General features: G+C 46.5%; 1 protein-coding gene across 1 annotated transcript in view; it reads right to left on the minus strand.

Moving 5' to 3' along the window:
* Nucleotides 1–27,968, minus strand: part of LOC141147265 (CLIP-associating protein 1-A-like) — a gene marked incomplete in the record, with an annotated part of 201,372 nt that overhangs the window by 33,923 nt on the left and 139,481 nt on the right. Inside the window, 2 exon segments of the mRNA XM_073634471.1 lie at nt 8,209–8,315; nt 10,135–10,278. Coding sequence (XP_073490572.1) covers nt 8,209–8,315; nt 10,135–10,278 — 251 coding nt within the window.

The following is a 27,968-nucleotide window of genomic DNA, read 5'->3' on the forward strand; positions in this document are numbered from 1 at the left end:
TACACTTCAGTCAAAGGGGAGAATCCACCAATAATATGAAATGATTGTCCGCGCTCCTGACGTTATCAGTTCTGTAGCTTGGACACATAAAATGGCATTTAAGCTTCAGCAAAACCCTGCGATCTTCCCTGCGATCACAGAATATACATTTGGCACAATGTCGTCATTTGTTAGCATATTATAAGTCTGAGAAAATATTTTTATTGTCGATCCCTCAACTACCTATATCTGTACGACACACAAGTTTTAGTGTACGACATTCACATCAGAATGACAGCTTTTGTACAATAAGGCTGCATTCGCACCCGAGCGTTTTCAGCTCGTATAACGTCAGGGAAAAAAATGCCCAAAAAACGCCCCAACAAGCAAAAATCGCATTTATTTCAATGGGGCCTGTTCGCATCTGAGCGTTTTGTCACCTGAAGCAAAACGCCTGCAGCTCAAAAAAGTACATGAGCTTCTTTTTAGGCAGATAACAGGCGTTTTTTTTTACTCTGCTTTTTAGATTGGTAACCTTTTGACCTGTACAAAAATTGCGGCAAAAAACGTGGTGAAAACGCGCGACTTTCTGCCTGAAAAAAAATACGCTCAGGTGTGAATGCAGCCTTAGGCTTGGGGATTTATAGTATATCTATAGACAAAACTTTTGCTCAGTGTATTTTTTTTATTTTATTTTTTTTTTAGAGTAGAGAGTTTTTAACCACTTGACCTACGGAAAATTTACCCCCCCTTCATGACCAGGCCATTTTTTGCAATACGGCAATTTTATAGACAATTGCACGGTCATGCAGCGATGTACCCAAGTGAAATTTATGTCATTTTTTTCCCCACAAATAGAGCTTTCTTTTGGTGTTATTTGAACACCACTGTCTTATTTATTTTTTGCGCTATAAACAAACAAAAAAAAAAAATTATATATACATACACACACGTGTGTGTGTGTGTATATATATATATATATATATATATATATATATATATATATATATATATATATAAATAAAATGTTTAAGCCAGTATGTATTCTGCTACAAAAAAAAAATCCCAATAAGCGTATAGTGATTGGTTTACATGAACGCTTTACCGTCTGTGATATATTTATGAAATGTTATTAATTATTTTTATACTAGTAATGGCGATGATTAGTGGCATATAGTGGGACTGCGATCCTACGGCGGAAAATTGGACACTAAGTGACACTTGACACCAATACAGTGATCGGTGCTAAAAAAATATGCGCTGCCACTGTACTAATGACACTAACTGGGAAGGGATTAAACATCTAGAGGTGATCAAAGGGGTAAATGTGTGCCTAGCCAGTGTTTTTGTGACATTTGTGTGCTGCTTTTACTAAGGGAAGGGATGGATTTTAGTCTCTGCTTTGCAGGAATACAAAATTCATCCCTCCCCCCCTGTCAGAACAGAGATCTGCTTTGTTTACATAGGCAGATAGGCTCTGTTTTGAGTCTCTACCCAACAATTGGCAGGTGCCGGCGGACATTAAGTGCCTGGCACCCGCAGATCAGCTTCTGCTGTGACTAATCACTGCAGAATTGGCACGCTCGCCCCCTAGCTCGAAGGTCAGAATCACGCACATACATAAAATTATATATATATATATATATATATATATATATATATATATATATATATATATATATATATATATACACACACACACACACATATATATATATATATATATATATATATATATATACACACACACACACACACACACACACCGTGATCCTGCACAGGATTGCCACCCTGAAGCATCTGCTATGGGGCGGTCCTTAAATGGATAATAGCATAGATAAGACAGAGCCCTTGGAGTCAGGCTGCACATGCTCAATTTGGTGTGTAATGCTACAGAGGTCTTTTTTTTTCTTGGGCGAGTGCATGTGATCAGCACAGGGCCAATCCGCACTGTCCAGACAGAAGGCCAGGAGTCCTGCAGCCTCATAGGACAGCTGCATGCAGTATGAAAACTTCTCCTACAAGCTTCACCAGGAAGTGATAGGAATAACAAGACTATGTACTGCTGATGAGAAAAGGTATTTAGCAGTTTATATTTACTAAAATAATTGCATTCCCATGCTCTGCGTACTGTGGTAGACCAGATATAGTGACTGCACTGGCCTGGGTTAAGTAACACTTTAAAGCTAAAGTGGGGAACTCAGCAGACTTAAAATATTGAAGAAGACTTAAAATGGAGGAGGAGGATGGAGGAGGAGGGAGGGAGGAGGAAGAAGAAAAAGAAAGAAGAAAAAGAAGAAGAAGAAGAAGAAGAAGAAGAAGAAGAAGAAGAAGAAGAAGAAGAAGAAGAAGAAGAAGAAGAAGAAGAAGAAGAAGAAGAAGAAGAAGAAGAAGAAGAAGAAGAAGAAGAAGAAGAAGAAGAAGAAGAAGAAGAAGGAAGAAGAAGAAGAAGAAGAAGAAGGAAGAAGGAAGAAGAAGAAGAAGAAGAAGAAGAAGAAGAAGAAGAAGAAGAAGAAGAAGAAGAAGAAGAAGAAGAAGAAGAAGAAGAAGAAAAAAAAAAGAAGAAGGAAGAAAAAAAAGAAGGAAGAAAAAGAAGAAGAAGGATGAAGAAAGAAGAAGAAAGAAAAGGAGCTGATATTTTCTTTCATAGAAAAAGCATCATTTAGCGAATACTGTTGATTTAACAGTGATAACTACATTATACTTTTAAACTGGTGTCACATTACATTTCATTTTTTACTATTCATTATCAATATAAGCGCTGCGCAGACTGTTGGCGCTATATAAATCCTGTATAATAATATAACAAACAAAACACCAATCAGGGAAAACAAAGTAAATACGTGACAGAAACACCAGACGATAAGGTGGTTTTTGTCTTTGTGATCTCTCTATAAACTGTTGACAATCTATAAATGATTTCCCGATTCTCATGAAGAGACAGAAGTTGCTCAAACTGATAAATTGGGATTAAGCGCTGCAATGTAAAGACCGGGGAAAAGCTTTCTTATTTTAATAGTCTGCTTATAAAAACATATTGTGCTTTATAAACACACGGAGTCTGGCCAGCACACAGGTGTCAGAGCCGTAATAACCTGACCTGCGTATTTACCTCCAAACATGGGACAGATTGGCACAATAAAAATAAAAAAATCACGACTCCATGAAAATATGTTAATCTATAACTTTAATGTTACACATCCAATCCCGTTTATCTGATTTATAACACATTTTTAAAAGAGTCTTCATGAGTTTAAAGCTGGTCAAACATTTGGCAATTTTCCGTCAATTTAAAGTTTTTGGGATGTAACACGTTACCAAGGAGCATGTGCCTGCTCTACTCTGATCCCCCGCTGTGACAGCGGGTGGGGGATCTTTTCCCCACACCCGCAGTCACAATATATATAAAAAAAAAAAAAAAAAAAAAAAAAAAAAAAGAAGAACGTGGCTGTGTGGGGCTCTGTTCATTGGCTGTGTCATTCATTCATAGCGACCTGTGAATGAATGAACTACAACTACAGTCTTCCACCACGGCAGATGGCTTGCAGTTCTCAATGATGATCGTTCTCGTGGTTCATTGATCTTCCTGCTCTCCAGGAACTGTCTGCCCGTATGGAAGGTACAGGCAGACAGCTCTACTGAGAGTCTGCAGGAGCCTGATGTTGTACCCTTGGTTCCTGCTGAACTGGCCGACTTTCAGTACTTGTGTACAGGGCTTAGGGCTGAAAGGTGTCACCTAGATTTTAATTTTTTTTTGTACTGTACATTTCTGGGTATAGTTTTCTATTTTGGACAATGATGGTGAATACTGACATTTGGTGACTGTGAAACTGCAGAATGGCCTGAGCACCGAATCATGCTTGCAAGGACAAACAGGTGGAATGGTTGAGCAGCATTAACCTTCAGATTAAGCCATACATGGATCTAAATTTAGCCAGTTCAGCAGGGACATGCCCAATTTCTATCCATGTATGGACAGGCTGGTTGTACACAAGTCGATCTATTCATCCTAAACAGCAACCCTGCCAAAAAAAGCGATTGGCTTTTCTACACTCCTGTGCAGTTAGGGTGTTCCTACAATTTGATTTCCCAGTGACCTAATATAGAGGGCTTCCCATCTGAATCCTTATACAGTGAGAGAAAAAAATATTTGATCCCCTTCTGATTTTGTATGTTTGCCCACTGACAAAGAAATGATCAGTCTATAATTTTAATGGTCGGTTTATCTTAACAGTGAGAGACAGAATAAAAAAAATATCCAGAAAAACACATTTCAAAAAGTTATAAATTGATTTACATTTTAATGAGTGAAATATTTGATCCCCTATCAATCCGCAAGATTTCTGCTTCCCAGGTGTCTTCTATACAGGTGACGAGCTGAGATTAGGAGCACTCCCTTAAAGGCAATGCTCTTAAGCTCTCAGCTTGTTACCTGTATAAAAGACACCTGTCCACAGAAGCAATCAGATTCCAATCTCTTCACCATGGCCAAGACCAAAGAGCTGTCCAAGGATGTCAGGGACAAGATTGTAGACCTACGCAAGGCTGGAATGGGCTACAAGACCATCGCCAAGCAGCTTAATGAGAGGGTGACAACAGCTGGTGCAATTATTCCCAAAATGGAAGAAACACAAAATAACAGTCAATCTCGCTCGGTCTGTGGCTCCATACAGGATCTCACCTGGTGGAGTTTCAATGATCATGAGAACGGTGAGGAATCAGTCCAGAACTACATGGGAAAATCTTGTCAATGATCCCAAGGCAGCTGGGACCATAGTCACTGAGAAAACAATTGGTTGTTAAGCCGTGAAGGACTGAAATTCTGCAGCACCTACAAGGTCCCCCTGCTCAAGAAAGCACATGTACAGGCCCGTCTGAAGTTTGCTAATGAACCCCTGAATGATTCAGAGGAGAATTGAGGGAAAGTGTTGTGGTCAGAGGAGAACAAAATCAAGCTTTTTGGCATCAACTCAACTCGCCGTGTTTGGAGGAGAAGGAATGCTGCCTATGACCCCATGGACATCATCCCCACCAACAAACATGGAAACATTATGCTTTGGGGGTGTTTTTCTGCTAAGGGGACAATAGAAAGGGCCATGCACCTTCAAATCTTGGGTAAGAACATCCTTTCCTCAGCCAGGGCATTGAAAATAGATTGTGGATGGGTATTTTAGCATGACAACGACCCAAAACACACGGCCAAAGCAACAAAGGAGTGTCTCAAGAAGAAACACATTAAGGTCCTGGAGAGGCCTAGAGGTCAGACGTTTCTGTTAGTTGGCCACCAAGTTTGCACACTCAGGAGGGATTTTGTCCCACTCCTCTTTGCAGATCCTCTCAAAGTCATTAAGGTTTCGAGGCTGACATTTGGTAACTCGAACCTTCAGCTACCTCCACATATTTTCTATGAGATTAAAGTCTGGAGACTGGCTAGGCCACTCCAGGACCTTAATTTGCTTCTTCTTGAGCCACTCCTTTGTTGCCTTGGCTGTATCTTTTGGGTCATTGTCATGCTGGAAGACCCATCCATGACCTATTTTCAATCCTCTGGCTGAGGGAAGGAGGTTCTCACCCAAGATTTGATGGTACAAGGCCCTGTCCATTGTCCCCTTAGCAGAAAAACACCCCCAAAGCATGTTTCCACCTGCATATTTGACAGTGGGGATGGTGTTCTTTGGATCATAGGCAGCATTCCTCCTCATTCAAACGCAGCGAGTTGAGTTGATGCCAAAGAGCTCAATTTTGGTCTCATCTGATCACAACACTTTCACCCAGTTGAACATTTAGATGTTCATTAGCAAACTTCAGACGGTCCTGTACATGTGCCTTCTTGAGCAGGGGGATCTTGCGAGCGCTGCAGGATTTCAGTCCTCGGCGTAGTGTGTTACCAATTGTTTTCTTGGTGACTTTGGTCCCAGCTGCCTTGAGATCATTGACAAGATTCCCCCATGTAGTTCTGGGCTGATTCCTCACCGTTCTCATGATCATTGATACGCCACGAGGTGAGATCTTGCATGGAGTCCCAGACTGAGTGAGATTGACAGTTATTTTGTGTTTCTTCCATTTGCGAATAATCGCATCAACTGTTGTCACCCTCTCATTAAGCTGCTTGGTGATAGTCTTGTAGCCCATTCCAGCCTTGTGTAGGTCTACAATCTTGTCCCTGACATCGACAGCTCTTTGGTCTTGGCCATGGTGGAGAGATTGGAATCTGATTGCTTCTGTGGACAGGTGTCTTTTATACAGGTAACATGCTGAGATTAGGAGCACTCCCTTTAAGAGAGTCCTCCTAATCTCAGCTCGTTACCTGTATAGAAGACACCTGGGAGGCAGAAATCTTGCTGATTGATCAGGGATCAAATACTTATTTCACTCATTAAAATGCAAATCAAATTATAACTTTTTTGAAATGCGTTTTTCTGGATATTTTTGTTATTCTGTGTCTCACTGTTATAATAAACCAACCATTAAAATTATAGACTGATCATTTGTCAGTGGGCAAACTTACAAAATTAGCAGCAGATCAAATACTTTTTCCCCTCACTTTTCTTTTAAAATATTACCATGTAAGAATTATTAAGAAAAGAGAAATATGCATGAGCCGTGCAGCGATGAAATGAACTTGGAGGTTTCCTTGATGCCACATGAAGATGCTCATTCAAGATAAATACAGAAGTGTTTCACAGCCGTCTACCATAGAGCCTGCTGGCTTCATATAAAACAGATTCAGCTTCAAACACCACCTACATGGGGTGCAGACTGCAATAATATTGTGATACGAGACGAGTCAAACAGGCGGCTGAGTTACCTGGGAGAGTATGAGCGTCTGAGCGCCTTGTGAGACGGCGCAGTGGGGATAGAGTGGGATGGCAGAGGTAGGTGCTTGGACAGCCCATCTGCACTCCAGCCCCACTGCCGGCTGCCGCATGGGGAGAAAGAAGGATTGGGGAAAGGACAATGGGTGGAGAATGAAAGAGGGAAAGTGGAGGAAAAACAAGGAAGAAGGATAAAATGAAGCCATAGACTTTCCTCCCCATCACATCTGAGCAGCCCATGTGACTATAGAGTCATACATGTGGGTGTATACACAGTGGTAGATGACAGCCCACTCCCTCCCTAATCCTCCATACCCACTAACCAGCTAAACACAATGGGGGCGGGATATTACATGTAGATTAATGGAGGCTTCACCTTCTTATTCTTAGACACAGGCTGGAGGGGCGGGACATCGCTTGCGACTGGCAGCAATCCTGCCACATCATATTATTTCTACAAAATACTACAGATTTAATTGCAAATATATATTTGTATGTCAATTTAAAACAGTTTATTGATATTAATTATTTATTTTTACTCTGTATTCCAAAGGCTGTTTTTTTAAAATTTATTTTGAACATGTGACCAGCAGGACTAGAAACTCTTCCTGCTTATGTTTCCCTGCAGACAGGCTGGGAGAGAGCTGGGTCATGTGACAGCTGGATATCCATTAGGAAAAAGGTACTTGCATGTTTTTTTTTTATTATAATAATAATTACAGTGGCGTCATCCACATACAGAAATAGAAGGGATGATGTAAATTAAACAGCGTGTGTTTGGTATCACTTTAAAGAGGAGGTCCAGCCTGGGTGAAAACAATTAAAATCAGCAGCTACAAACACTGTAGCTTCTGATTTTTAATATTATGGCACTTACCTACCCAGGGATCCAGCAATGTCGGCACCCCAGCCGATCTTCGGATCGACTCCCGGGTGCTGCCACCGTCATTCATGCTAAGGAAACCGGAAGGCTTCATCGCTGGTTCCCTACTGCGCGCTGCGCTTTCTGATAGGCCTGGCAGCGGGGGGAAGGAAGAGAAGGGGCCGTGGCCCGATTCTCGGAAGTGGGGAAGGGGATCGATCAAAAATAGGTCCTTGTTCCCCCCGAAAGGTGCCAAACGTGACAACAGAGGGGGGGAGGGAGCAAATAAGCGAAAGTTCCATATTTGGGTGGAACTCTGCTTTAACAAGCCCATATATTTATTTAGCTTCATACAGTAAAAAATGATGAAAATCTTTGCAGTTGTCTGGAAATGTAACTATGTTATAGGGACACGCACACTAAATATATACATTTTAGAGGAAAATAGTCAACTGTCCTGAAATTTGATGAGATTGTAGGATCCCAATGTGTCTAATATTCACTATGTGATCATCACCCAATCACCAGAGTGAGAAAAAGCAATGTTCTTACCTCGGGGACAGACCTCCATGGGAACAGTTGGTGGGGGAGGTTAAAGGACTTGACCTGCTGCTCGAGTGTCGGGAAGGAGTTCGGCCCATGGTATTGCTTGGCGATCCCTGCAATCAAAAACAAAACACTAAGAATAAAACATTTAGCAAGACATCCATACTTCCTGCCCTGCTTGAGCTTACGTCACAACACACAGCAAAGAACGACCTTGAAAATAACTGGGCAGCAACTAGGGTTGTCCCGATACCGATACTAGGATCGGTGCCAGTACCGAGCATTTGCCCGAGTACTTGTTGCTCTGATGCCTAATCCAATATCTGAACAGTCTGGGGTAATCGGTGCGGTGCTGGGGAGGAGTTACAATCACCGATCTTCCTGTATAGATTTCAATAAAGCAGCTGACAGACGTTTCTCCTCCTCTCCCTCCCGGGGCTTTCAGCTACTTTATTGAAATCTATACAGGGAGAATGGTGATTATAATTCCTCCCCGGCACCGCACCGATCACCCCTGACTGTCCCCCTTATCCTCCTCTGTGCTCGATCTGTCAGGATGGAGAGCGGAGGAAAGAGCCGGTAAATATGTCATTTACCGGATCCTTCCTTTTCCGAATGCACAGAGTCAGTGATCACTGACTCTGTTCATTCATAACTGTCACTGAGCATCGTAAACTGTTTATGATGCTTCAATTTATGAATGGAGAGGAGCCTCTGTCTCCTCTCCATCTCCAGTGCAGCTGAGGCTGCAGAGAAAGGGACTGGGGGATCTGTCCTCAGTCCCTTTTCCCTGTCTCAAAAGGGAGATGTCAGGGGTCTGTTAAGACCTCTGATATCTCACAATGTCACCCAACAGGGCTAATAAAAAAATAATTTAAAAGAAAAAAAAAAAAAAAGAAATAAAGAATTGTAATAAATAAGTATTGAAAAGGTTAAATTGTAAAAGTAATAAAAAATTTCCAAAAATTAAAAACACACCGACACTGAACCAAAGCTGAAAATTCATGATGCACTCGGCCGAAAACCAAAACAGAAACTTTATTTTTCTTTTTTATTTCATTGGCTGGCGTTTTTGCATTGAAGTCAAGGGGTCACAGCATGTCATTAGCTGCATCTTTTTCTTTTTTTTCCTATTAGCAAAACGCCGGTAACCCTATTTGGCTGTTCATTTTCGGAGCATTCCTAGATCCAATCAAGTAAAACTTGGTGTTCCCCTGAAACACATTAGCCTTCCGACTATCTCATACATGGTCAGATGCCATCGCCCTTATGGCTGGAGTTGATATTTGATATGCTTTTTCCCTACTAGGTTTGCGAGTGTATGATAGGCTATTGGATCCAATAAACACTTGTTGTGGTACCCTGTTTCCCCGAAAATAAGACCTAGCATGATTGTCAGTGATGGCTGCAATATAAGACCTACCCCCAAAATAAGCCCTAGTTAAAGTCCTTGTAGGTCTTATTTTCAGGGTAGGGCTTATATTGCAGCCATCACTGACAATCACGCTAGGTCTTATTTTCAGGGAAACAGAGTAATGCACTAGGTGTTTGTGCCCTCCTTTGTGTTTTTTCTGCAGCGTTTTGCAGATTACCCAATCAGAGGACGGTATCCTCATCGGATGTACTCCTGCCTGAGCGATGGAGTATTTCATCTTTTTGTGAAGTAACCATTACATGCCCAGGAATGACTACTACAGATGTGACTTTCAAAGCTTGTGAAGTGAATTAAATGGGGTTAAATACATTCATAAGGCCAAGAGTTATAACCGACACCATTATGGCCTCTTAGATTTATAACGTACAGACAGGAGTGCCAGGAAACACACGGCCCCCTCGTCATGATATATTGCAGACATATATAAAATATGTAACAGACAGGAAAATCATTTCCATTTCACAACCAAAGAATAAATAGACATGAGGGGTCCCCACCACACTGCTGTTGCTGGAGTTCTTCAGATGATTGTGGAGAAGTTTGGTTGCTCCATCCTGGAATGTTTTTGGCAAAGCACCCAGTAACATGGTGAACTCCGGTGTGTTCAGTTCAAACAGAGAGATGAGGACGATCTGCGCCGCCTGCAAAAAAAAAAGATAAAATACAGTCAAACTGAAGAGATTATATGTTGGATATCGTGCATAGAAACCCTCTAAAATGTTCCACATTCTGAATGATATCCAAAGGAAGGAGATCCAATCTGGGCACAGCAGGGTCTATATGTGCCTGTAGTGCAGACAGAACCAGAACAGAACCCAGGGGGGGGGCTTTCCGGGGATTTGGTGACAGGTCTGGCGGACGATGGGAATCGAAGCAACAACAGGACAGTTTGCAACATCTGTGAGTGGGAAGTGAGGCGGACAAGGCACACTGTGAGTTGCGGGCACATGCAATGATCACCAATACACAATGCCACTCATTACAGCACCCCACACTCCTGTAAAAGGCAATTTCTACCCCCCCCCTCCCCAAAAGCACAGCAAGAATTGTTAATTCAAAGATGGGTTAGTGAGCCCTGGCCATGGAAAGGCAAGTCAGTATATTTGTCCTCTGATAATGTCTGGTAGTGGATATAAATGTTGTAAAGCGCTGCGCAAACTGTTGGCGCTATATAAGTCCTGTATAATAATAATAATAATAATAATAAATACTCCCTACGTTATATACTGCAGCCTCTGCACGGTGGAACAAAGCGCCTGTGGCGATTTTTAAACATTAGAACAATGGCATGCAGAATTCAGGAGCCAGTTACTCCAACCTAGAAGGTAAACATGCAGGTCCATGGAGAGGATACTAGAAACCCCAACAGTTATCCTCCTCCCTCCTGCCCAATTTATTAGATTGCCTAGGGTTGCACCAATATCGATACTAAGCATTTGCACAAGTATTGGTACACGTGCAAATGCACCCATACCTGAAACCGATACTTTTGCGCTCGGTTCTTTCAGCTGCGAGCGGGATTCCCCCACCAACAGCTGAAATGTAAAAAAAAAAAATATGGCAATTATCGGTTAAGGAGCAGGACTGCGGCGTCCCGAACAACTGATGACTCATTCAGCTGTCAGTGATGTTGCCCTGTTGACAGCTGAAGTGTTAAAGTAGTCCGGAAAATGAAGCTGTAAAAAAAAAAAAAAAAAAAAAAAAAAAAAAAAGTAGCCGGGCAATGTTTATCAACAACTTTGCTCAGCCACTGAAATACAAAGATAAAAAGAAACATGGTTTCTTTTTTTGTATCTTTCTGCTTCTTCATCTACAGATCAAAAGGATGAACGTTGATCTGCAGATGAAGTCAGTTTAATGCAACCTGTCAAGTAAAAAAAAAAAATATATTTTTTTTGTGTTTTTTATTAAATGTTTCTATGTTTAACCCCTAATTAACCCTTAATTTACGCTAAGCAGCCTTAAAGAGGAACTCAAGTCTACCCACATAATTTGTAATCTGAAGCTTCCCCCCAACCACTTTGCATATTATTTTATATATACTGGGATTCTGTACTTTCCAAATATGCTGCAGAAATCTCCCTCCATTGAGTCTGCGACCATTTTAACTGTGGGCAGCCGAAGCTGCTGCCTGTTCACTTCCTGGGTTTACACAGAGGCAAACCTCCAGCTCTGCAGCTCTCATTGGTCCTCTTATGACTCATCTCCTCTCCCTTTCTGGGAAACTCTCATGAGAGTGAGAGAGAGCTGTGCATGTCATCACAAGCCTAGGCTAATGACCAGACAAGAAACAGGAAGTGGGCTGTATAAGAGATTTAATGGCAGAAAAAAATTATCCAAAGTTAAAACAACAACAAGGGCAGAAGATTTAATAGATGGAAAGATGAAAAAATGACTGAAGTCCTGCTTTAATTAACTCTTTATTCTTCTCCATTTAATTATTTTCCTGCTGATTAATTTTTTCACTTCTAATTCTAAACTATTAATAATTAAAACTTTTTTTTTTGCTTTGTGGGTTAATATGTTTACACCTTTAACATATATTTACGCGTTTTACATTAAAAAAAAGCGCAAAATGTAAAAAAATAAATTATTTCATTTGTAAATAAACTTTTCTATGATCTGCACTATTGCTGACAGCTGAAGTGTAAACAAAAAAGTTGCAGTAGGTATCGGTAATTGGTATTGGCGAGTGCTAAAAAAAAAAAAAAAACGGTTCTTGTTTTGAAATAAATGATATCGGTGCATTTCTAATATTTACCAAACAAAATCCAACTATTCTTGTACCAACCCCCATTAACAGACTCTTGTACAGTATATAGTGTGAAATGATATATGCAGAGAGAAGCCATACTTATTCAATACATATGAGGCCTCTTCTTCCTGGCCATGGCTTGTTGATCAGCAGGGTCATCTCATTGCAGGAAGGCCATAGACAGTGTAAATTTTGTTTCCTGCAACCACGGGCACGATTCCCCCATCAACACAGACAGTGCTGACAGGGGAATCCCTCTTGCCAAGCCATTGTCTGCTCCTGACGGGGAAATCCGTCCCCGTCGGGAGAAGACAGTCATTATTTCTAGCGGCTATAGCAACCACTAGTGATAATCGCAAGCAAATCTGTCAGGCTGGTTGTACTCAAAGTTGATCGATCAACTTGGTTCATTCAGCCTGCCAACACACGGTTTAAATCTCGGCCGTTTCCTGCTGAACCCTGTATGGCCGGCCTAACAGTCAAGGTACGTGACCGAAATGAGTACTGTAGTGTCTGGTGATGTGCAACACAATCAAAGCACTTTTACTTAAGCAAGCCAAAGATGATGCGATTTTCTTTCCTAAAACAGAAACGATTGATTCCCCCATCAACAGCGCCAGTATTGATGGGGGAATCGCTCCCGCAGAGCTATTGTGTTCTGCTGGCGGGGAGAGCCTTCCCTGCTGGCAGAACACAATGATTTTATTTATTTATTTATTTCAGGTACTTATATAGCGCCGTCAATTTACGCAGCGCTTTACATATATATATATATATTATACATTCACATCAGTCCCTATACCCTCAAGGAGCTTACAATCTAAGGTCCCTAACTCACATTCATACCTATACTAGGGCCAATTTAGACAGGATCCAATTAACCTACCAGCATGTCTTTGGAGTGTGGGAGGAAACCGGAGTACCCGGGAGGAAACCCACACAGACACAGGGAGAACATGCAAACTCCAGGCAGATAGTGTCGTGGTCGGGATTCGAACCAGCAACCCTTCTTACTGCAAGGCGAGAGTGCTACCCACTGCACCACTGTGCCGCCCAATGATCACTGCTAGCGGCTATAGCCCCCGGCAGTGCTCGTATGCAAAAAATCAGACAAGCCGGTTGTACTAAAGTCGGTCGATGGATCAACTTCAGAACAACCAGCCTGCCCATAGGTGGATCGATTTGATCCATCAGCGGCTGGCTTTAAAGTGTTAGTTGATCTTTACAGAAAAATGTAAAGGTGAATTAACACTGCACACCATCTAATCCAGGGGTATGCAACCTCGACCCTCCAGCTTTGGTGAAACTACAAGTCCCATGAGACATTGCAAGAGCCTGACAATCCCATGACTCCTAGAGGCAGATGCATGATGGAATTTGTAGTTTCCCCACAGCTGGAGGGCCGAAGTTGCCTACCCCTGCTCTAAAGGCCCCCCCCCCATTCAAACATAGTCCCTGCTGTACTTCCTTCAGGTTATCCTAAGCCATGGGTGCTCAACCTGTGGCCTTCAGCTGTTGCGAAACTACAAGTCCCATGGGCCATTGCAAGGCTGACAGTTACTAGCATGACTCCCAAAGGCAGAAGCATGATGGGACTTGTAGTTCTGCAACAGCTGGGGGGCCACAGGTTGAGCACCCATGTGACTTAAGCCGGCAGGGGCTCCCGCAGCCAGTCGAGTGGTCTGGCGATCTGAAATCCCCGCTCTTCTCCCTCTCCTCTACTCAGCGCTTCTGCATGGACCAGGTCGATTATGATTGGCCAGCAGCACCATCGTAGTGAAACGATCTGATCTGTCCCGGGAGTGATGCACAGAGAGAGAGGAGAGCGCTGCAGGAGCCCAGACAGCTCAGGATACCCAGAGGGTAAGTATAGCAGGGACGGGAGGGATAGGGGGACTGAGCATGTACGGTACTTCCTTCACCTTTTTTTTTTTTTTTTTTTAAAGTCAACTAACCCTTTAAATTGCGAAATTCTCCCGGCTCCATCCAAAGCCTGTATGAAAGAAAATTACCGCTTCCGAAGCTCCAGACCTTTGTAAGACACCCGCCCTTAGTATGAACTTGTAGATGCTGGCTCTGCGCAAGTTAGAAAAGAATAAAGTCCTGGACGGCCGCACACCACTAAAGGTATCTTTATTGCAAAAATATAAATCCAATGCAGTCACTTCATGTACACAAGAAAAAGGGAAAAACAGCTAACGCGTTTCACACCATGTAGTGGTGCTTCGTTATAGCCCATGACTAAGCACCACTACATGGTGTGAAACGCGTTAGCTGTTTTTCTCGGTTTCTTGTGTACATGAAGTGACTGCATTGGATTTTCATTTTGCAATAAAGATGCCTTTAGTGGTGTGGCGCCGTCCAGGACTTTATTCTTTTCCTCCATCCAAAACTTACCAAAAAACAATGTTTTGCTTTACATAACACAGGCAGCTTTTTTTTTTTTTTTGAGAAAAATGTGAATCTTGCAATAAGCTGCTGTATTATTACTAAAGTATCTGAAATTGTGCACATCCATCCCTCCAATCTCTTGTCTGCCAGTATAATCTGCCCAGTGTGTGCTCAGGACCACAATATAGAGGGGGGGAGGGGGGGGGCTGTATTATATGGAAAACTGCACGCCATTCTATTTTTAGAATCTCCAGATTAATTATTAGCTCAGATTCTTTATCAGGTCAGGACAGGAACAAACGAGATGAGAGAAATGATTAGGCACTTGGCAACTTGCAGCCATGGATACAGCCCAGTATTCTAATCACATGGCTGTGCCCCTAGGAAGGGACGCCATTTCTACCCGGTGATAAAACCCAAGCAGTGTAGTGTGACTAACAAAGGCAGGACGAAACATGCAAGACAATAAAGGGTTAAATCATCACCATATTACATTTTGTACAGAGACCAACAGACTCAAGACATGACAGCCACACACGTGTCAAAGTGCTATTCCCACACTATTCTATCTAACTGCAGCCAATCCCCGATGTGTAATCTGTAATAAAGCAATTGTCCGAAAAGAGTCCAAGTCACAAGTCGGCTTCCTGTTAGGACCTAAAAACCAAATTGCACCGAACAATTACGATGCCGTTAAATGTACCTTTGTGTCTAAGGGGTGCAACAAAAGCTATCAAACTTACAATTATCGAAATAAAGGTCACTGGTAAGGTCACAACCCGACGTAAATTTAATTTTCAGAATTTTGAAGGGCTATCTGCTCTGTCATATTTTATTGTACGCAAGTTTAATCTTCTGCGCATCAAGTATACACTATAGTGTCAAAAGTAAAGTATTGGGACACCTGCCTATATATATATATATATATATATATATATATATATATATATATATATATACATACATATACACACACACAAAAACTTTAATGGCATCCCAGTCTTAGTCCGTAGGGTTCAATATTGAGTTGGCTCTGCCCTTTGCAGCTATAACAGCTTCAACTCTTCTGGGAAGGCCGTCCACGAGGTTTAGGAGGGTGTCTATGGAAATGTTTGATCATTCTTCCAGAAGAGCATTTGTGAGGTCAGGCACTGATGTTGGATGAGAAGGCCTGGCTCACAGTCTCCGCTCTAGTTCATCCCAAAAGGTGTTCTATTGGGTTGAGGTCAGGACAGTAAAGTTCCTCCACCTCAAACTCGCTCATCGATGTCTTTATGGACCTTGCTTTGTGCACTGGTGGGCAGTCATGTTGGAACAGGAAGGGGCCATCCCCAAACTATTCTCATAAAGTTGGGAGCCTGAAATTGTTCAAAATGTCTTGGTATGCTGACGCCTTAAAGTGGCTGTAAACTCACATCGAAAAAAAAAAAAATCAAAGACCTGCAATACAAAGACATGATGAGCCAGTATGCATAGCATACTGGCTCATTATGTAATACTCACCTGAGATCGAAGCCCCCGCTGCGGTGCCTGAACACAGCACCGGCCGGCGACATCACTCCTGGAGTCATTTCCGGGTATCTCGGCTCCGGTGCTGTGATTGGCCGGAGCCACGATGACGTCACACTCACTGAAGCAAACGGCACGTACGTGCCATTGCTTCAGTGCGCATGTGCCGATGACGTCGATACAGGGGATATCTCATAAACTGTTGAGGTTTAGGAGATATCTGGGGTAGCTACAGGTAAGCCTCATTATACCTGTAGCAAAAAGTGGATTGTAAGGTTTACAACCACTTTAAGAGTTGCCTTCACTGGAACAAAGGGGCCAAGACCACCGTGAAAAACACCCCCACACCATAATCCCCCCCCCCTCCACCCAATGATTCGGACCAGTGCACAAAGCAAGGTCCATAAAAGACATGAATGAGCGAGTTTGGGGTGGAGGAACTTGACTGACCTCAACCCGACAAAACAATTTTGGGATGAATTAGAGCGGAGACTGTGAGCCAGACCTTCTCGGCAGTGCCTGACCTCACAAATGTGCTTCTGGAAGAATGGTCAAACACTCCTAAACCTTGTGGACGGCCTTCCAGAAGAGTTGAAGCGGTTATAGCTGCAAAGGGTGGGGCCAACTCAATATTGAACCCTACAGACTAAGACTGGGATGCCATTAAAGTTCATGTGTGTGTAAAGGCAGGTGTCCCAATACTTTTGACAATATAGTGTACCTTCCTGTCTAGGGGGTGCTTATGTGCAATAAAAACTGATAAACTCCCAATTTTTGAAAAAAAAATATGACATTGGCAAGGTCACGATACGACGTGAATTTAATTTTCTGAATTTTGAAGGGCTACCTGCTCCCTCTCTCTCTCTTACGTCATTGTATGGCAGCTTAATCTTCAGATCAAGTCAACTTCTTAGCAACTTAAATCTTCAGATGAAGTATATTCTTGACATCTGCTCTATGAGGACCCTACAAGACTACACACTAATAGATGCAACAAAGAGAAGACAAAACGGACAGCTTGGCTCGGGCCTCACCATGGCTAAAGAGAACATATAAGATTTGTCTGGTTCCCCGATGAGAAGATCCTACCGTACTTTCTGGCCCAAGGACCTGACCATGGAATGGAGAATAAAAAACCCTTGAAGGTGGTTCTAACCCTTCCTCATCTTTAATGCAGTCAAGAGATTTACGCAGCAGAGGTCAAGAAAGACAACCCAGCAGGGGTTCTAACTCTCTATGCCCTATACCAAAGGTTCTGGATGGAGCTCCAAAGGTTCTGGATGGAGCCCCAAAGAGGGAAAACAGAATTACACAGATATTGGCAAAACAATGCCAGCTGCAGAGTATTAACATCTTTGTTTTTTTAAATTTTTATTTAAAATCTTATCCCAGTGTGAGTTACAGAACACGGACGGGGATCTGATTAATACACGCATTGCACACGCATGACATCAGTGCAGTTCTGTGGTTAGTGCACTCACGTGTCTTCCATCTACCTGTTTACATCTATCTTCCAGGCTTCCGTCAGGCCCGGAGGATGCTGGGCCGGCTCTGGCTGAAAGGTCATCGGACACCCAGCCATGCAGGTTCTGGGTTTCATGAGGCATTTTGGGAGGAAGAACCAATCATTAGAAGAATCTGACATGGCGGCTCACACAAAAGCAAACAGGGACAATAAGCTGAACAAACACAGATTATCACTTCCACATCTACTGAACCCAGGACAGGACCTTGCACCTTCCTTTGAAGGCCTGTGGGGGATGGTACCAAATGGAATCAACTGCAGAAATTCTGTCCCAGCAGAGCCACAAACCTTGACAGCAAAAGTTACATAAGAGAAGCGCTAATGTTATCCAGGAAGCATTGGAAGGAAATCTGAAAGTCAGGAAATTGGCTTTGCATTGAGTTTCAGGTTACCCATTGTAGCCAGCCTTGGGATCAGCTGAATCAACGTCTTGTACAGAGCTGCACAGTCCTGACGGTGTTGGACCGCATGTGATGCAGAGGGGTGCTTGTAGTAATGCATAGCGCAGTGGAAAATTAGCAGCAAAAGGGTCACCAGCACTCCAAAAAAATACATTTCCAAGATTTATTAAGAACGCATATTGTCATATAGGTCAAATGGCCAATATTCCAGAGCCTGGAAGGATCCGCTTCTTAAAAAGGGAGCCGTTCTGAGAGACTGGACCCAATGAGGCCCTGAAATGTTGGCAATTTGACCCTTTGTAATAGTATTATTGGCTCCTGCTGCTGTCAATCAAAGCCAGTCACGAAGGAGAAGGGGGCTTGGCCAAGTCCTGCTGTCTGTGTTTACAGATGCAAACCGTCAGTGGGAGTAAACAATATATCATCATTGGTATAAAGGGGAGTAAAAGAGTCCCATTATTAGTGTCAGAAATACTGCCCCATCATTGGAGTTAGAGGGAGGAATAGTGCCCCATCATTGGAGTTAGAGGGAGGAATAGTGCCCCATCATTGGAGTTAGAGGGAGGAATAGTGCCCCATCATTGGAGTTAGAGGGAGGAATAGTGCCCCATCATTGGTATCAGTGGGAGGAATAGTGCCCCATCTTTGGTATCAGTGGAAGGAATAGTGCCCCATCATTGGTGTCAGTGAGGGGAATAGTGCCCCATCATTGGTGTCAGTGAGGGGAATAGTGCCCCATCATTGGTGTCAGTGGGAGGAATAGCGTCCCACCATTGGTGTCAGTGGGAAGAATAGCGTCCCACCATTGGTGTCAGTGGGAACAATAGCGTCCCACCATTGGTGTCAGTGGGAACAATAGCGTCCCACCATTGGTGTCAGTGGGAACAATAGCGTCCCACTATTGGTGTCAGTGGGAACAATAGCGTCCCACCATTGGTGTCAGTGGGAACAATAGCGTCCCACCATTGGTGTCAGTGGGAAGAATAGCGTCCCACCATTGGTGTCAGTGGGAAGAATAGCGTCCCACCATTGGTGTCAGTGGGAAGAATAGCTTCCCACCATTGGTGTCAGTGGGAAGAAAAGCGTCCCACCATTGGTGTCAGTGGGAAGAATAGCGTCCCACCATTGGTGTCAGTGGGAAGAATAGCATCCCACCATTGGTGTCAGTGGGAAGAATAGCGTCCCACCATTGGTGTCAGTGGGAAGAATAGCGTCCCACCATTGGTGTCAGTGGGAAGAATAGCGTCCCACCATTGGTGTCAGTGGGAAGAATAGCATCCCACCATTGGTGTCAGTGGGAAGAATAGCATCCCACCATTGGTGTCAGTGGGAAGAATAGCGTCCCACCATTGGTGTCAGTGGGAAGAATAGCTTCCCACCATTGGTGTCAGTGGGAAGAAAAGCGTCCCACCATTGGTGTCAGTGGGAAGAATAGCGTCCCACCATTGGTGTCAGTGGGAAGAATAGCATCCCACCATTGGTGTCAGTGGGAAGAATAGCGTCCCACCATTGGTGTCAGTGGGAAGAATAGCGTCCCACCATTGGTGTCAGTGGGAAGAATAGCATCCCACCATTGGTGTCAGTGGGAAGAATAGCGTCCCACCATTGGTGTCAGTGGGAAGAATAGCGTCCCACCATTGGTGTCAGTGGGAAGAATAGCGTCCCACCATTGGTGTCAGTGGGAAGAATAGCATCCCACCATTGGTGTCAGTGGGAAGAATAGCATCCCACCATTGGTGTCAGTGGGAAGAATAGCGTCCCACCATTGGTGTCAGTGGGAAGAATAGCGTCCCACCATTGGTGTCAGTGGGAAGAATAGCGTCCCACCATTGGTGTCAGTGGGAAGAATAGCGTCCCACCATTGGTGTCAGTGGGAAGAATAGCTTCCCACCATTGGTGTCAGTGGGAAGAAAAGCGTCCCACCATTGGTGTCAGTGGGAAGAATAGTGCCCCACCATTGGTGTCAGTGGGAAGAATAGCGTCCCACCATTGGTGTCAGTGGGAAGAATAGCGTCCCACCATTGGTGTCAGTGGGAAGAATAGCGTCCCACCATTGGTGTCAGTGGGAAGAATAGCGTCCCACCATTGGTGTCAGTGGGAAGAATAGCGTCCCACCATTGGTGTCAGTGGGAAGAATAGCGTCCCACCATTGGTGTCAGTGGGAAGAATAGCGTCCCACCATTGGTGTCAGTGGGAAGAATAGCGTCCCACCATTGGTGTCAGTGGGAAGAATAGCGTCCCACCATTGGAGTCAGTGGGAAGAATAGCGTCCCACCATTGGAGTCAGTGGGAAGAATAGCGTCCCACCATTGGTGTCAGTGGGAAGAATAGCGTCCCACCATTGGTGTCTGTGATAGGACTACTGCCCCATTGTTGGTGTCAGTGGTTGGAACTAAGCCCCATTGTCGGTGTCAGCACATATGCATCACTGGTTATGAAGTGTGGGGGGGGGGGGGGGGGGGAGGAGGGAAAATGCCTCAATGGCGGGATAAAAGCAAGCAAAGGGCCGCAGTTTGGAAACCACTGAACTAGATGATGGGAGTTGTTGATGTGGGATCATTGGGGGGTGGGGGGACACACAGCTTGAGAAGAACTAATGTGGTGCTCATTATTAGTCAAAACCACAGGGAGGGGGCAGGCGACTGGCACATCTAATCATACTGCAGGCTTTAGGACTTCTTCACATTGCCCTGATTTGGTCCAGCTGCGCTTTCCCATAGACCGCTATGTCGCCTCACTTTCTGAAACAGCACCAAAACCGCAGGACCTCATAGAAGTCTCTGGGAAAGTGCAGCTAACCCGCAAGAAAACCACGGGGCAGTGTGAGGCCGGACCTCCATATAGTGTGGCCTCCATATTAATATTAGACAGCTGTATAGCCCAGTGGGGGGGAATCAGAGGAAACCATGGATGACCTCTGCAGTAAAGGAGCTTTAATCGCACATTATGTGGTTTGGCTGGAAAATCTTTGTTGTGCAATATTACAAGACGGGATTTTCTGGAATTCTGAAAAAACTTCTTCACAATATAAGAAATCTTTAGCGGTTATTTAGTTCAACAGACTCCTAAAATCAGGAAGAAGAGGAGCAGGTTGAGGGGAGCAGAGAACGTGTCATCCCGATATTACGGCACGCCTGTATTTATATACACACCCTTCTTCTGCCATACGCTTCGCATCCATCAACAAGGGAACCCGGTGAACTCAATCATGCTATTAAACGGTTATTGTTCCGATAAGGGAGGATTACAAGCACAGATTAAAAGCGCATTGTCTTTATAGGAGGCAGAGAGAACATTATTAAAACTTCAGTTAACATAAAGCCTCTCATTATAAACACTCAAAACAAACATTAGTATTTTGGAAATAAGACGGAGGAACAGCCGGATCATTTTGTTCTGATGGCGTGGACCCAAGTAAACACCGGTGAGGCCAAAAGTGCCCATCACTGGCAAACATCACAATCAACACAAGAAAATCTGTCGTGAAAAGCAACCTGAATGTGAGCCAATGTCAGTGACGAGCTGAAGCAGGAGGAGAAGCAGCAGCAGACTGATGGGTTCTTCTGTTACTCTGCTCTCTCCGTCTATGTGCATGCTCCTCCAGACTCTGCTCTCTCCGTCTATGGGCATGCTCCTCCAGACTCTGCTCTCTCCGTCTATGGGCATGCTCCTCCAGACTCTGCTCTCTCCGTCTATGGGCATGCTCCTCCAGACTCTGCTCTCTCCGTCTATGTGCATGCTCCTCGAGACTCTGCTCTCTCCGTCTATGGGCATGCTCCTCGAGACTCTGCTCTCTCTGTCTATGTACATGCTCCTCGCTAGAACATAAGCCCAACTGCTTAGTTGGGCCTTCTACTGCTTAGCCCTTCCCCAATCTGAGCTCTGCTGTACAGAAATAGCACTAATAAGGACTCTTTCCGGCACACCCGTTCTCAGTCGTAGGCGAGTCGGAGGGCCTCAAGCTGGATGTCGCCCGCTGTGAAATCTATTTCCACCATTAGGTTCGCTGGAGAAGACAAGGTGGTGCGCCTTAGACTGTAACCCCTCGGCCTGTTTCCATTCCTCTGCGGTGCTGGCACCACCCTGGGTTCTCTCCATCAGTGCCTTCATGTATCCAGCCCATCCCAAACTCCTCGTAGTGAAGACTACTGCCAAGTCCCAACTGCTGCTACCAACTCTGGGTTGCCCAGTCCTCCCCCCTGTGAGTAGCAGATCACTTAATACGTGACAGTTCTAAGCAGAAAAAAAGATAAAGGATTAAAAAAATGAATCCACCATCATTTTCTTCTCCAGGGTCTCTGCTGTCAAAAAATATATAATGTTTGGGGGTGTTAACTAATCTTCAGACCTAAAATATGCATTTTAAAGGAAAAGTAAGGGTGATCGCTTTTTCGGATCTGCTTCTCCTGTGGATCACAGAGGTGCAGTTCATTCTGCACTCCTGTGACCCGCTTTCAGCAGACAGCAGTCCAGGCGCAGGCAAGATCTCGACAACGAAGTTGGGATCTGCCCACATCAGCCAGTGAGAGCCTGAGCCGGCCACCCCCTCCACAGCTCCAGCCCTGAGAACCGAGCGATCGGCGGTGTTTGATCGCTTGGTTCCCAGCCTTAGAGCTGTCGGGGGGACAGATACAGCATCCACCTAGGTAAGTATGATTCTGACCCCCCCCCCCCCCCCCCCCCATGTCTCTTTTGAAAAAAGGTTCAGACAGTGAAAGGGATGAAGACCTGTGTAAATGGGCTTCTATTTGCTAACTGCTTCTGTTCTCACACAAGTCAATGGGAAAACCAAAGCAGCTTGATGCAGCATGGGGAGAGGTCCAACTGAAGGTCGGGGGGAGCTCCAACTGAAGGTCGGGGGGAGCTCCAACTGAAGGTCGGGGGGAGCTCCAACTGAAGGTCGGGGGGAGCTCCAACAGAAGGTCGGGGGGAGCTCCAACAGAAGGTCGGGGGGAGCTCCAACAGAAGGTCGGGGGGAGCTCCAACAGAAGGTCGGGGGGAGCTCCAACAGAAGGTCGGGGGGAGCTCCAACAGAAGGTCGGGGGGAGCTCCAACAGAAGGTCGGGGGGAGCTCCAACAGAAGGTCGGGGGGAGCTCCAACAGAAGGTCGGGGGGAGCTCCAACTGAAGGTCGGGGGGAGCTCCAACAGAAGGTCGGGGGGAGCTCCAACAGAAGGTCGGGGGGAGCTCCAACAGAAGGTCGGGGGGAGCTCCAACAGAAGGTCGGGGGGAGCTCCAACAGAAGGTCGGGGGGAGGTCCAACTGAAGGTCAAGGGGAGGTCCAACTGAAGGTCAAGGGGAGGTCCAACTGAAGGTCAAGGGGAGGTCCAACTGAAGGTCAAGGGGAGGTCCAACTGAAGGTCAAGGGGAGGTCCAACTGAAGGTCAAGGGGAGGTCCAACTAAAGGTCAGGGGGAAGTCCAACTGAAGGTCAGGGGGAAGTCCAACTGAAAGTCGGGGGGGAGGTCCAACTGAAGGTCGGGGGGGGGGGAGGTCCAACTGAAGGTCAGGGGGGGGGGAGGTCCAACTGAAGGTCAGGGGGGGGGAGGTCCAACTGAAGGTCGGGGGGGTCCAACTGAAGGTCGGGGGGGGGGAGGTCCAACTGAAGGTTGGGGGGGAGGTCCAACTGAAGGTCGGGGGGGGGGAGGTCCAACTGAAAGCCAGGTGGAGGTCCAACTGAAGGCCAGGTGGAGGTCCAACTGAAGGCCAGGTGGAGGTCCAACTGAAGGCCAGGTGGAGGTCCAACTGAAGGCCAGGTGGAGGTCCAACTGAAGGCCAGGTGGAGCTCCAACTGAAGGCCAGGTGGAGCTCCAACTGAAGGCCAGGTGGAGCTCCAACTGAAGGCCAGGTGGAGCTCCAACTGAAGGCCAGGGGGAGCTCCAACTGAAGTTCAGGGGGAGCTCCAACTGAAGTTCAGGGGGAGCTCCAACTGAAGGTCAGGGGGAGCTCCAACTGAAGGTCAGGGGGAGCTCCAACTGAAGGTCAGGGGGAGCTCCAACTGAAGGTCAGGGGGAGCTCCAACTGAAGGTCAGGGGGAGCTCCAACTGAAGGTCAGGGGGAGCTTCAACTGAAGGTCAAGGGGAGGTCCAACTGAAGGTCAGGGGGAGGTCCAACTGAAGGTCAGGGGGAAGTCCAACTGAAAGTCGGGGTGGAGGTCCAACTGAAGGTCGGGGGGAGGTCCAACTGAAGGTCGGGGGGAGGTCCAACTGAAGGTCGGGGGGAGGTCCAACTGAAGGTCGGGGGGAGGTCCAACTGAAGGTCGGGGGGGAGGTCCAACTGAAGGTCGGGGGGGAGGTCCAACTGAAGGTCGGGGGGGAGGTCCAACTGAAGGTCGGGGGGGAGGTCCAACTGAAGGTCGGGGGGGGTCCAACTGAAGGCCAGGTGGAGGTCCAACTGAAGGCCAGGTGGAGGTCCAACTGAAGGCCAGGTGGAGGTCCAACTGAAGGCCAGGTGGAGGTCCAACTGAAGGCCAGGTGGAGGTTTAACTGAAGGCCAGGTGGAGGTCCAACTGAAGGCCAGGTGGAGGTCCAACTGAAGGCCAGGTGGAGGTCCAACTGAAGGCCAGGTGGAGGTCCAACTGAAGGCCAGGTGGAGGTCCAACTGAAGGCCAGGTGGAGGTCCAACTGAAGGCCAGGTGGAGGTCCAACTGAAGGCCAGGTGGAGGTCCAACTGAAGGCCAGGTGGAGGTCCAACTGAAGGTCACGTGGAGGTCCAACTGAAGGTCACGTGGAGGTCCAACTGAAGGTCACGTGGAGGTCAACGGCATCAGTCAATGAACTGTGAATGATCTCAGAAGTGTCTTAAAGGGGAAAATCACCATTTCAAAGAAACCTGCATTCGCTCACTGGCACAAGCGCTACATTTATTATTCAAAATGTATTTTGCAGATTTATTTTGCCAACTTGTAAAGACTTTGTGGCTGTTTTCTTGCAGATAATTTACATTATGATCAGGCATCTGTTACACAAGGGCTAAACCGCTTGTAAGGTGTAATGATTTGTATGTACAGAAGGTCAGGCTATGCCCTCTCTGCTCTCTGATCCATGTCACACCCTTCGCTTTCTCCAAGCTGGGAGGAAACTAAAGCACAATACAGTATAGCTCTTCTTTCACTGGAACAGCCACGTGAATATCAGTATTATGTGTTTCGTTCTTTGTGTTTTGTTTCCTGACTTCAACACATCACGTTGTTGGTTTTCACTTTCTTTCCTGCAGCCAGTGAGCAGAAGATAGAACATGCAGGCTCTGTGCTCCTCCTGAGCAACCGGCCCTCAGTCATTTTATCACTCGTGTGGTAATAACCAAAACGACGAAAGATTGCTGAAAACTAATTATTGCTAAAATAACTGCACTCAGGTCTTAGGGAAACCTCACTAATAATTTATATATCTACAGCTCGTGGTACATTAGCGTGGACAGTAATTAGATATACAAGGTTGAATAAAAAAAGAAAAATAGCATACATAGGGGAGTATTTGACACCCATGGCTGTTCTATAGGTTTTTCAGTAATAATGAAACAAATTACAACGACCAGAAAAGGACCACAGACCGTGACTATTTAGTGTTTCCTTACATTGGTGGACAGTGGCAGGAGGGACCTCTGGCAACGGGGGGCCAGCGGCAGGAGGGACCTCTGGCAACGGGGGGCCAGCGGCAGGAGGGACCTCTGGCAACGGGGGGCCAGCGGCAGGAGGGACCTCTGGCAACGGGGGGCCAGCGGCAGGAGGGACCTCTGGCAACGGGGGGGCAGCGGCAGGAGGGACCTCTGGCAACGGGGGGGGGGCAGCGGCAGGAGGGACCTCTGGCAACGGGGGGGGGGCAGCGGCAGGAGGGACCTCTGGCAACGGGGGGGGGCAGCGGCAGGAGGGACCTCTGGCAACGGGGGGGGGCAGCGGCAGGAGGGACCTCTGGCAACGGGGGGGGGGCAGCGGCAGGAGGGACCTCTGGCAACGGGGGGGGGCAGCGGCAGGAGGGACCTCTGGCAACGGGGGGGCCAGCGGCAGGAGGGACCTCTGGCAACGGGGGGCCAGCGGCAGGAGGGACCTCTGGCAACGGGGGGCCAGCGGCAGGAGGGACCTCTGGCAACGGGGGGCCAGCGGCAGGAGGGACCTCTGGCAACGGGGGGCCAGCGGCAGGAGGGACCTCTGGCAACGGGGGGCCAGCGGCAGGAGGGACCTCTGGCAACGGGGGGCCAGCGGCAGGAGGGACCTCTGGCAACGGGGGGCCAGCGGCAGGAGGGACCTCTGGCAACGGGGGGCCAGCGGCAGGAGGGACCTCTGGCAACGGGGGGCCAGCGGCAGGAGGGACCTCTGGCAACGGGGGGCCAGCGGCAGGAGGGACCTCTGGCAACGGGGGGCCAGCGGCAGGAGGGACCTCTGGCAACGGGGGGCCAGCGGCAGGAGGGACCTCTGGCAACGGGGGGCCAGCGGCAGGAGGGACCTCTGGCAACGGGGGGCCAGCGGCAGGAGGGACCTCTGGCAACGGGGGGCCAGCGGCAGGAGGGACCTCTGGCAACGGGGGGCCAGCGGCAGGAGGGACCTCTGGCAACGGGGGGCCAGCGGCAGGAGGGACCTCTGGCAACGGGGGGTCAGCGGCAGGAGGGACCTCTGGCAATGGGGGCCAGCGGCAGGAGGGACCTCTGGCAACGGGGGCCAGCGGCAGGAGGGACCTCTGGCAACGGGGGCCAGCGGCAGGAGGGACCTCTGGCAACGGGGGCCAGCGGCAGGAGGAACCTTTGGCAACGGGGGCCAGCGGCAGGAGGACCTCTGGCAACGGGGGCCAGCGGGAGGAGGACCTCTGGCAACGGGGGCCAGCGGGAGGAGGACCTCTGGCAACGGGGGCCAGCGGGAGGAGGACCTCCACCCAGCACCCTCAGAGTTCACTACAACTACAAGCTGTAATGCATGATGGTACTTGTAGTCCATCCATTCACAGAAAACCGTGAATGAATGATGAGGCTGTATGGGAGGAGCCACACATGGCCATGCGGTTTTCAAGTTATGACAGCGGGTGAGGGAAGAAGATCCCCTGCCAGCTGTCACAGGGAGGTGTGGGCAATCAAGCGTGCGGGTTGAAGACACTGGAACAGGATACATGTTCAACCCTACAAACAGGTGTAATATGTATGTAACATGTTCCAAAGGTGAACCTATCCTTCTAGGCCCTCTTGCACACTGCAGCTTGAATAAGCTCAGTACAGTTTATTTTTTTACTGAGCTAAAATACAGCCCAATAATTGCAATGTGCCTATATAGGCACAGAGGCGCGTAAACAAGCGTTGTGTATTGTACAGTAATTTAGGCCTCATGAACGCAAATGCTTACATCTGTGCTCAAATGTCCATTAACATATTGTGAACGCGAGAATAAGTTTGCGCGCCATGTGCATGGAAATGTGAGAAATTACGCGCAAATACATACAAAAAAAAAATAAAGCATTAGCTGAAAAAATAGATGCTCAAACAGTGCAAGAGGCCTAAATGTTCTTAGTCTGTCGAGCCGTTCCGAGCATTTTAGCCGCTCTTCTCTCATAAATAAAACAGGTAAAAATATAGTTACCCATTTTAATAGCGGCCAAATTCTAAAAACCCCCTTTTAAATCAAACTGCAGTACTTATAAATGTGATTTTTCTTGTATCTATTCAACATTGATTCCACTTGAAACATATAAGTGAAAAAAATACGAGCCAAAAGAAAAGAAGAGGTGAATTTCTGGGAAATGTGGATTGCACAACTCTCTTCGTAGGTTTTA

Source organism: Aquarana catesbeiana, linkage group LG06 (genome assembly GCF_042186555.1).
Source record: "Aquarana catesbeiana isolate 2022-GZ linkage group LG06, ASM4218655v1, whole genome shotgun sequence".
In the NCBI taxonomy this organism is placed as follows: Eukaryota; Metazoa; Chordata; class Amphibia; order Anura; family Ranidae; genus Aquarana; species Aquarana catesbeiana.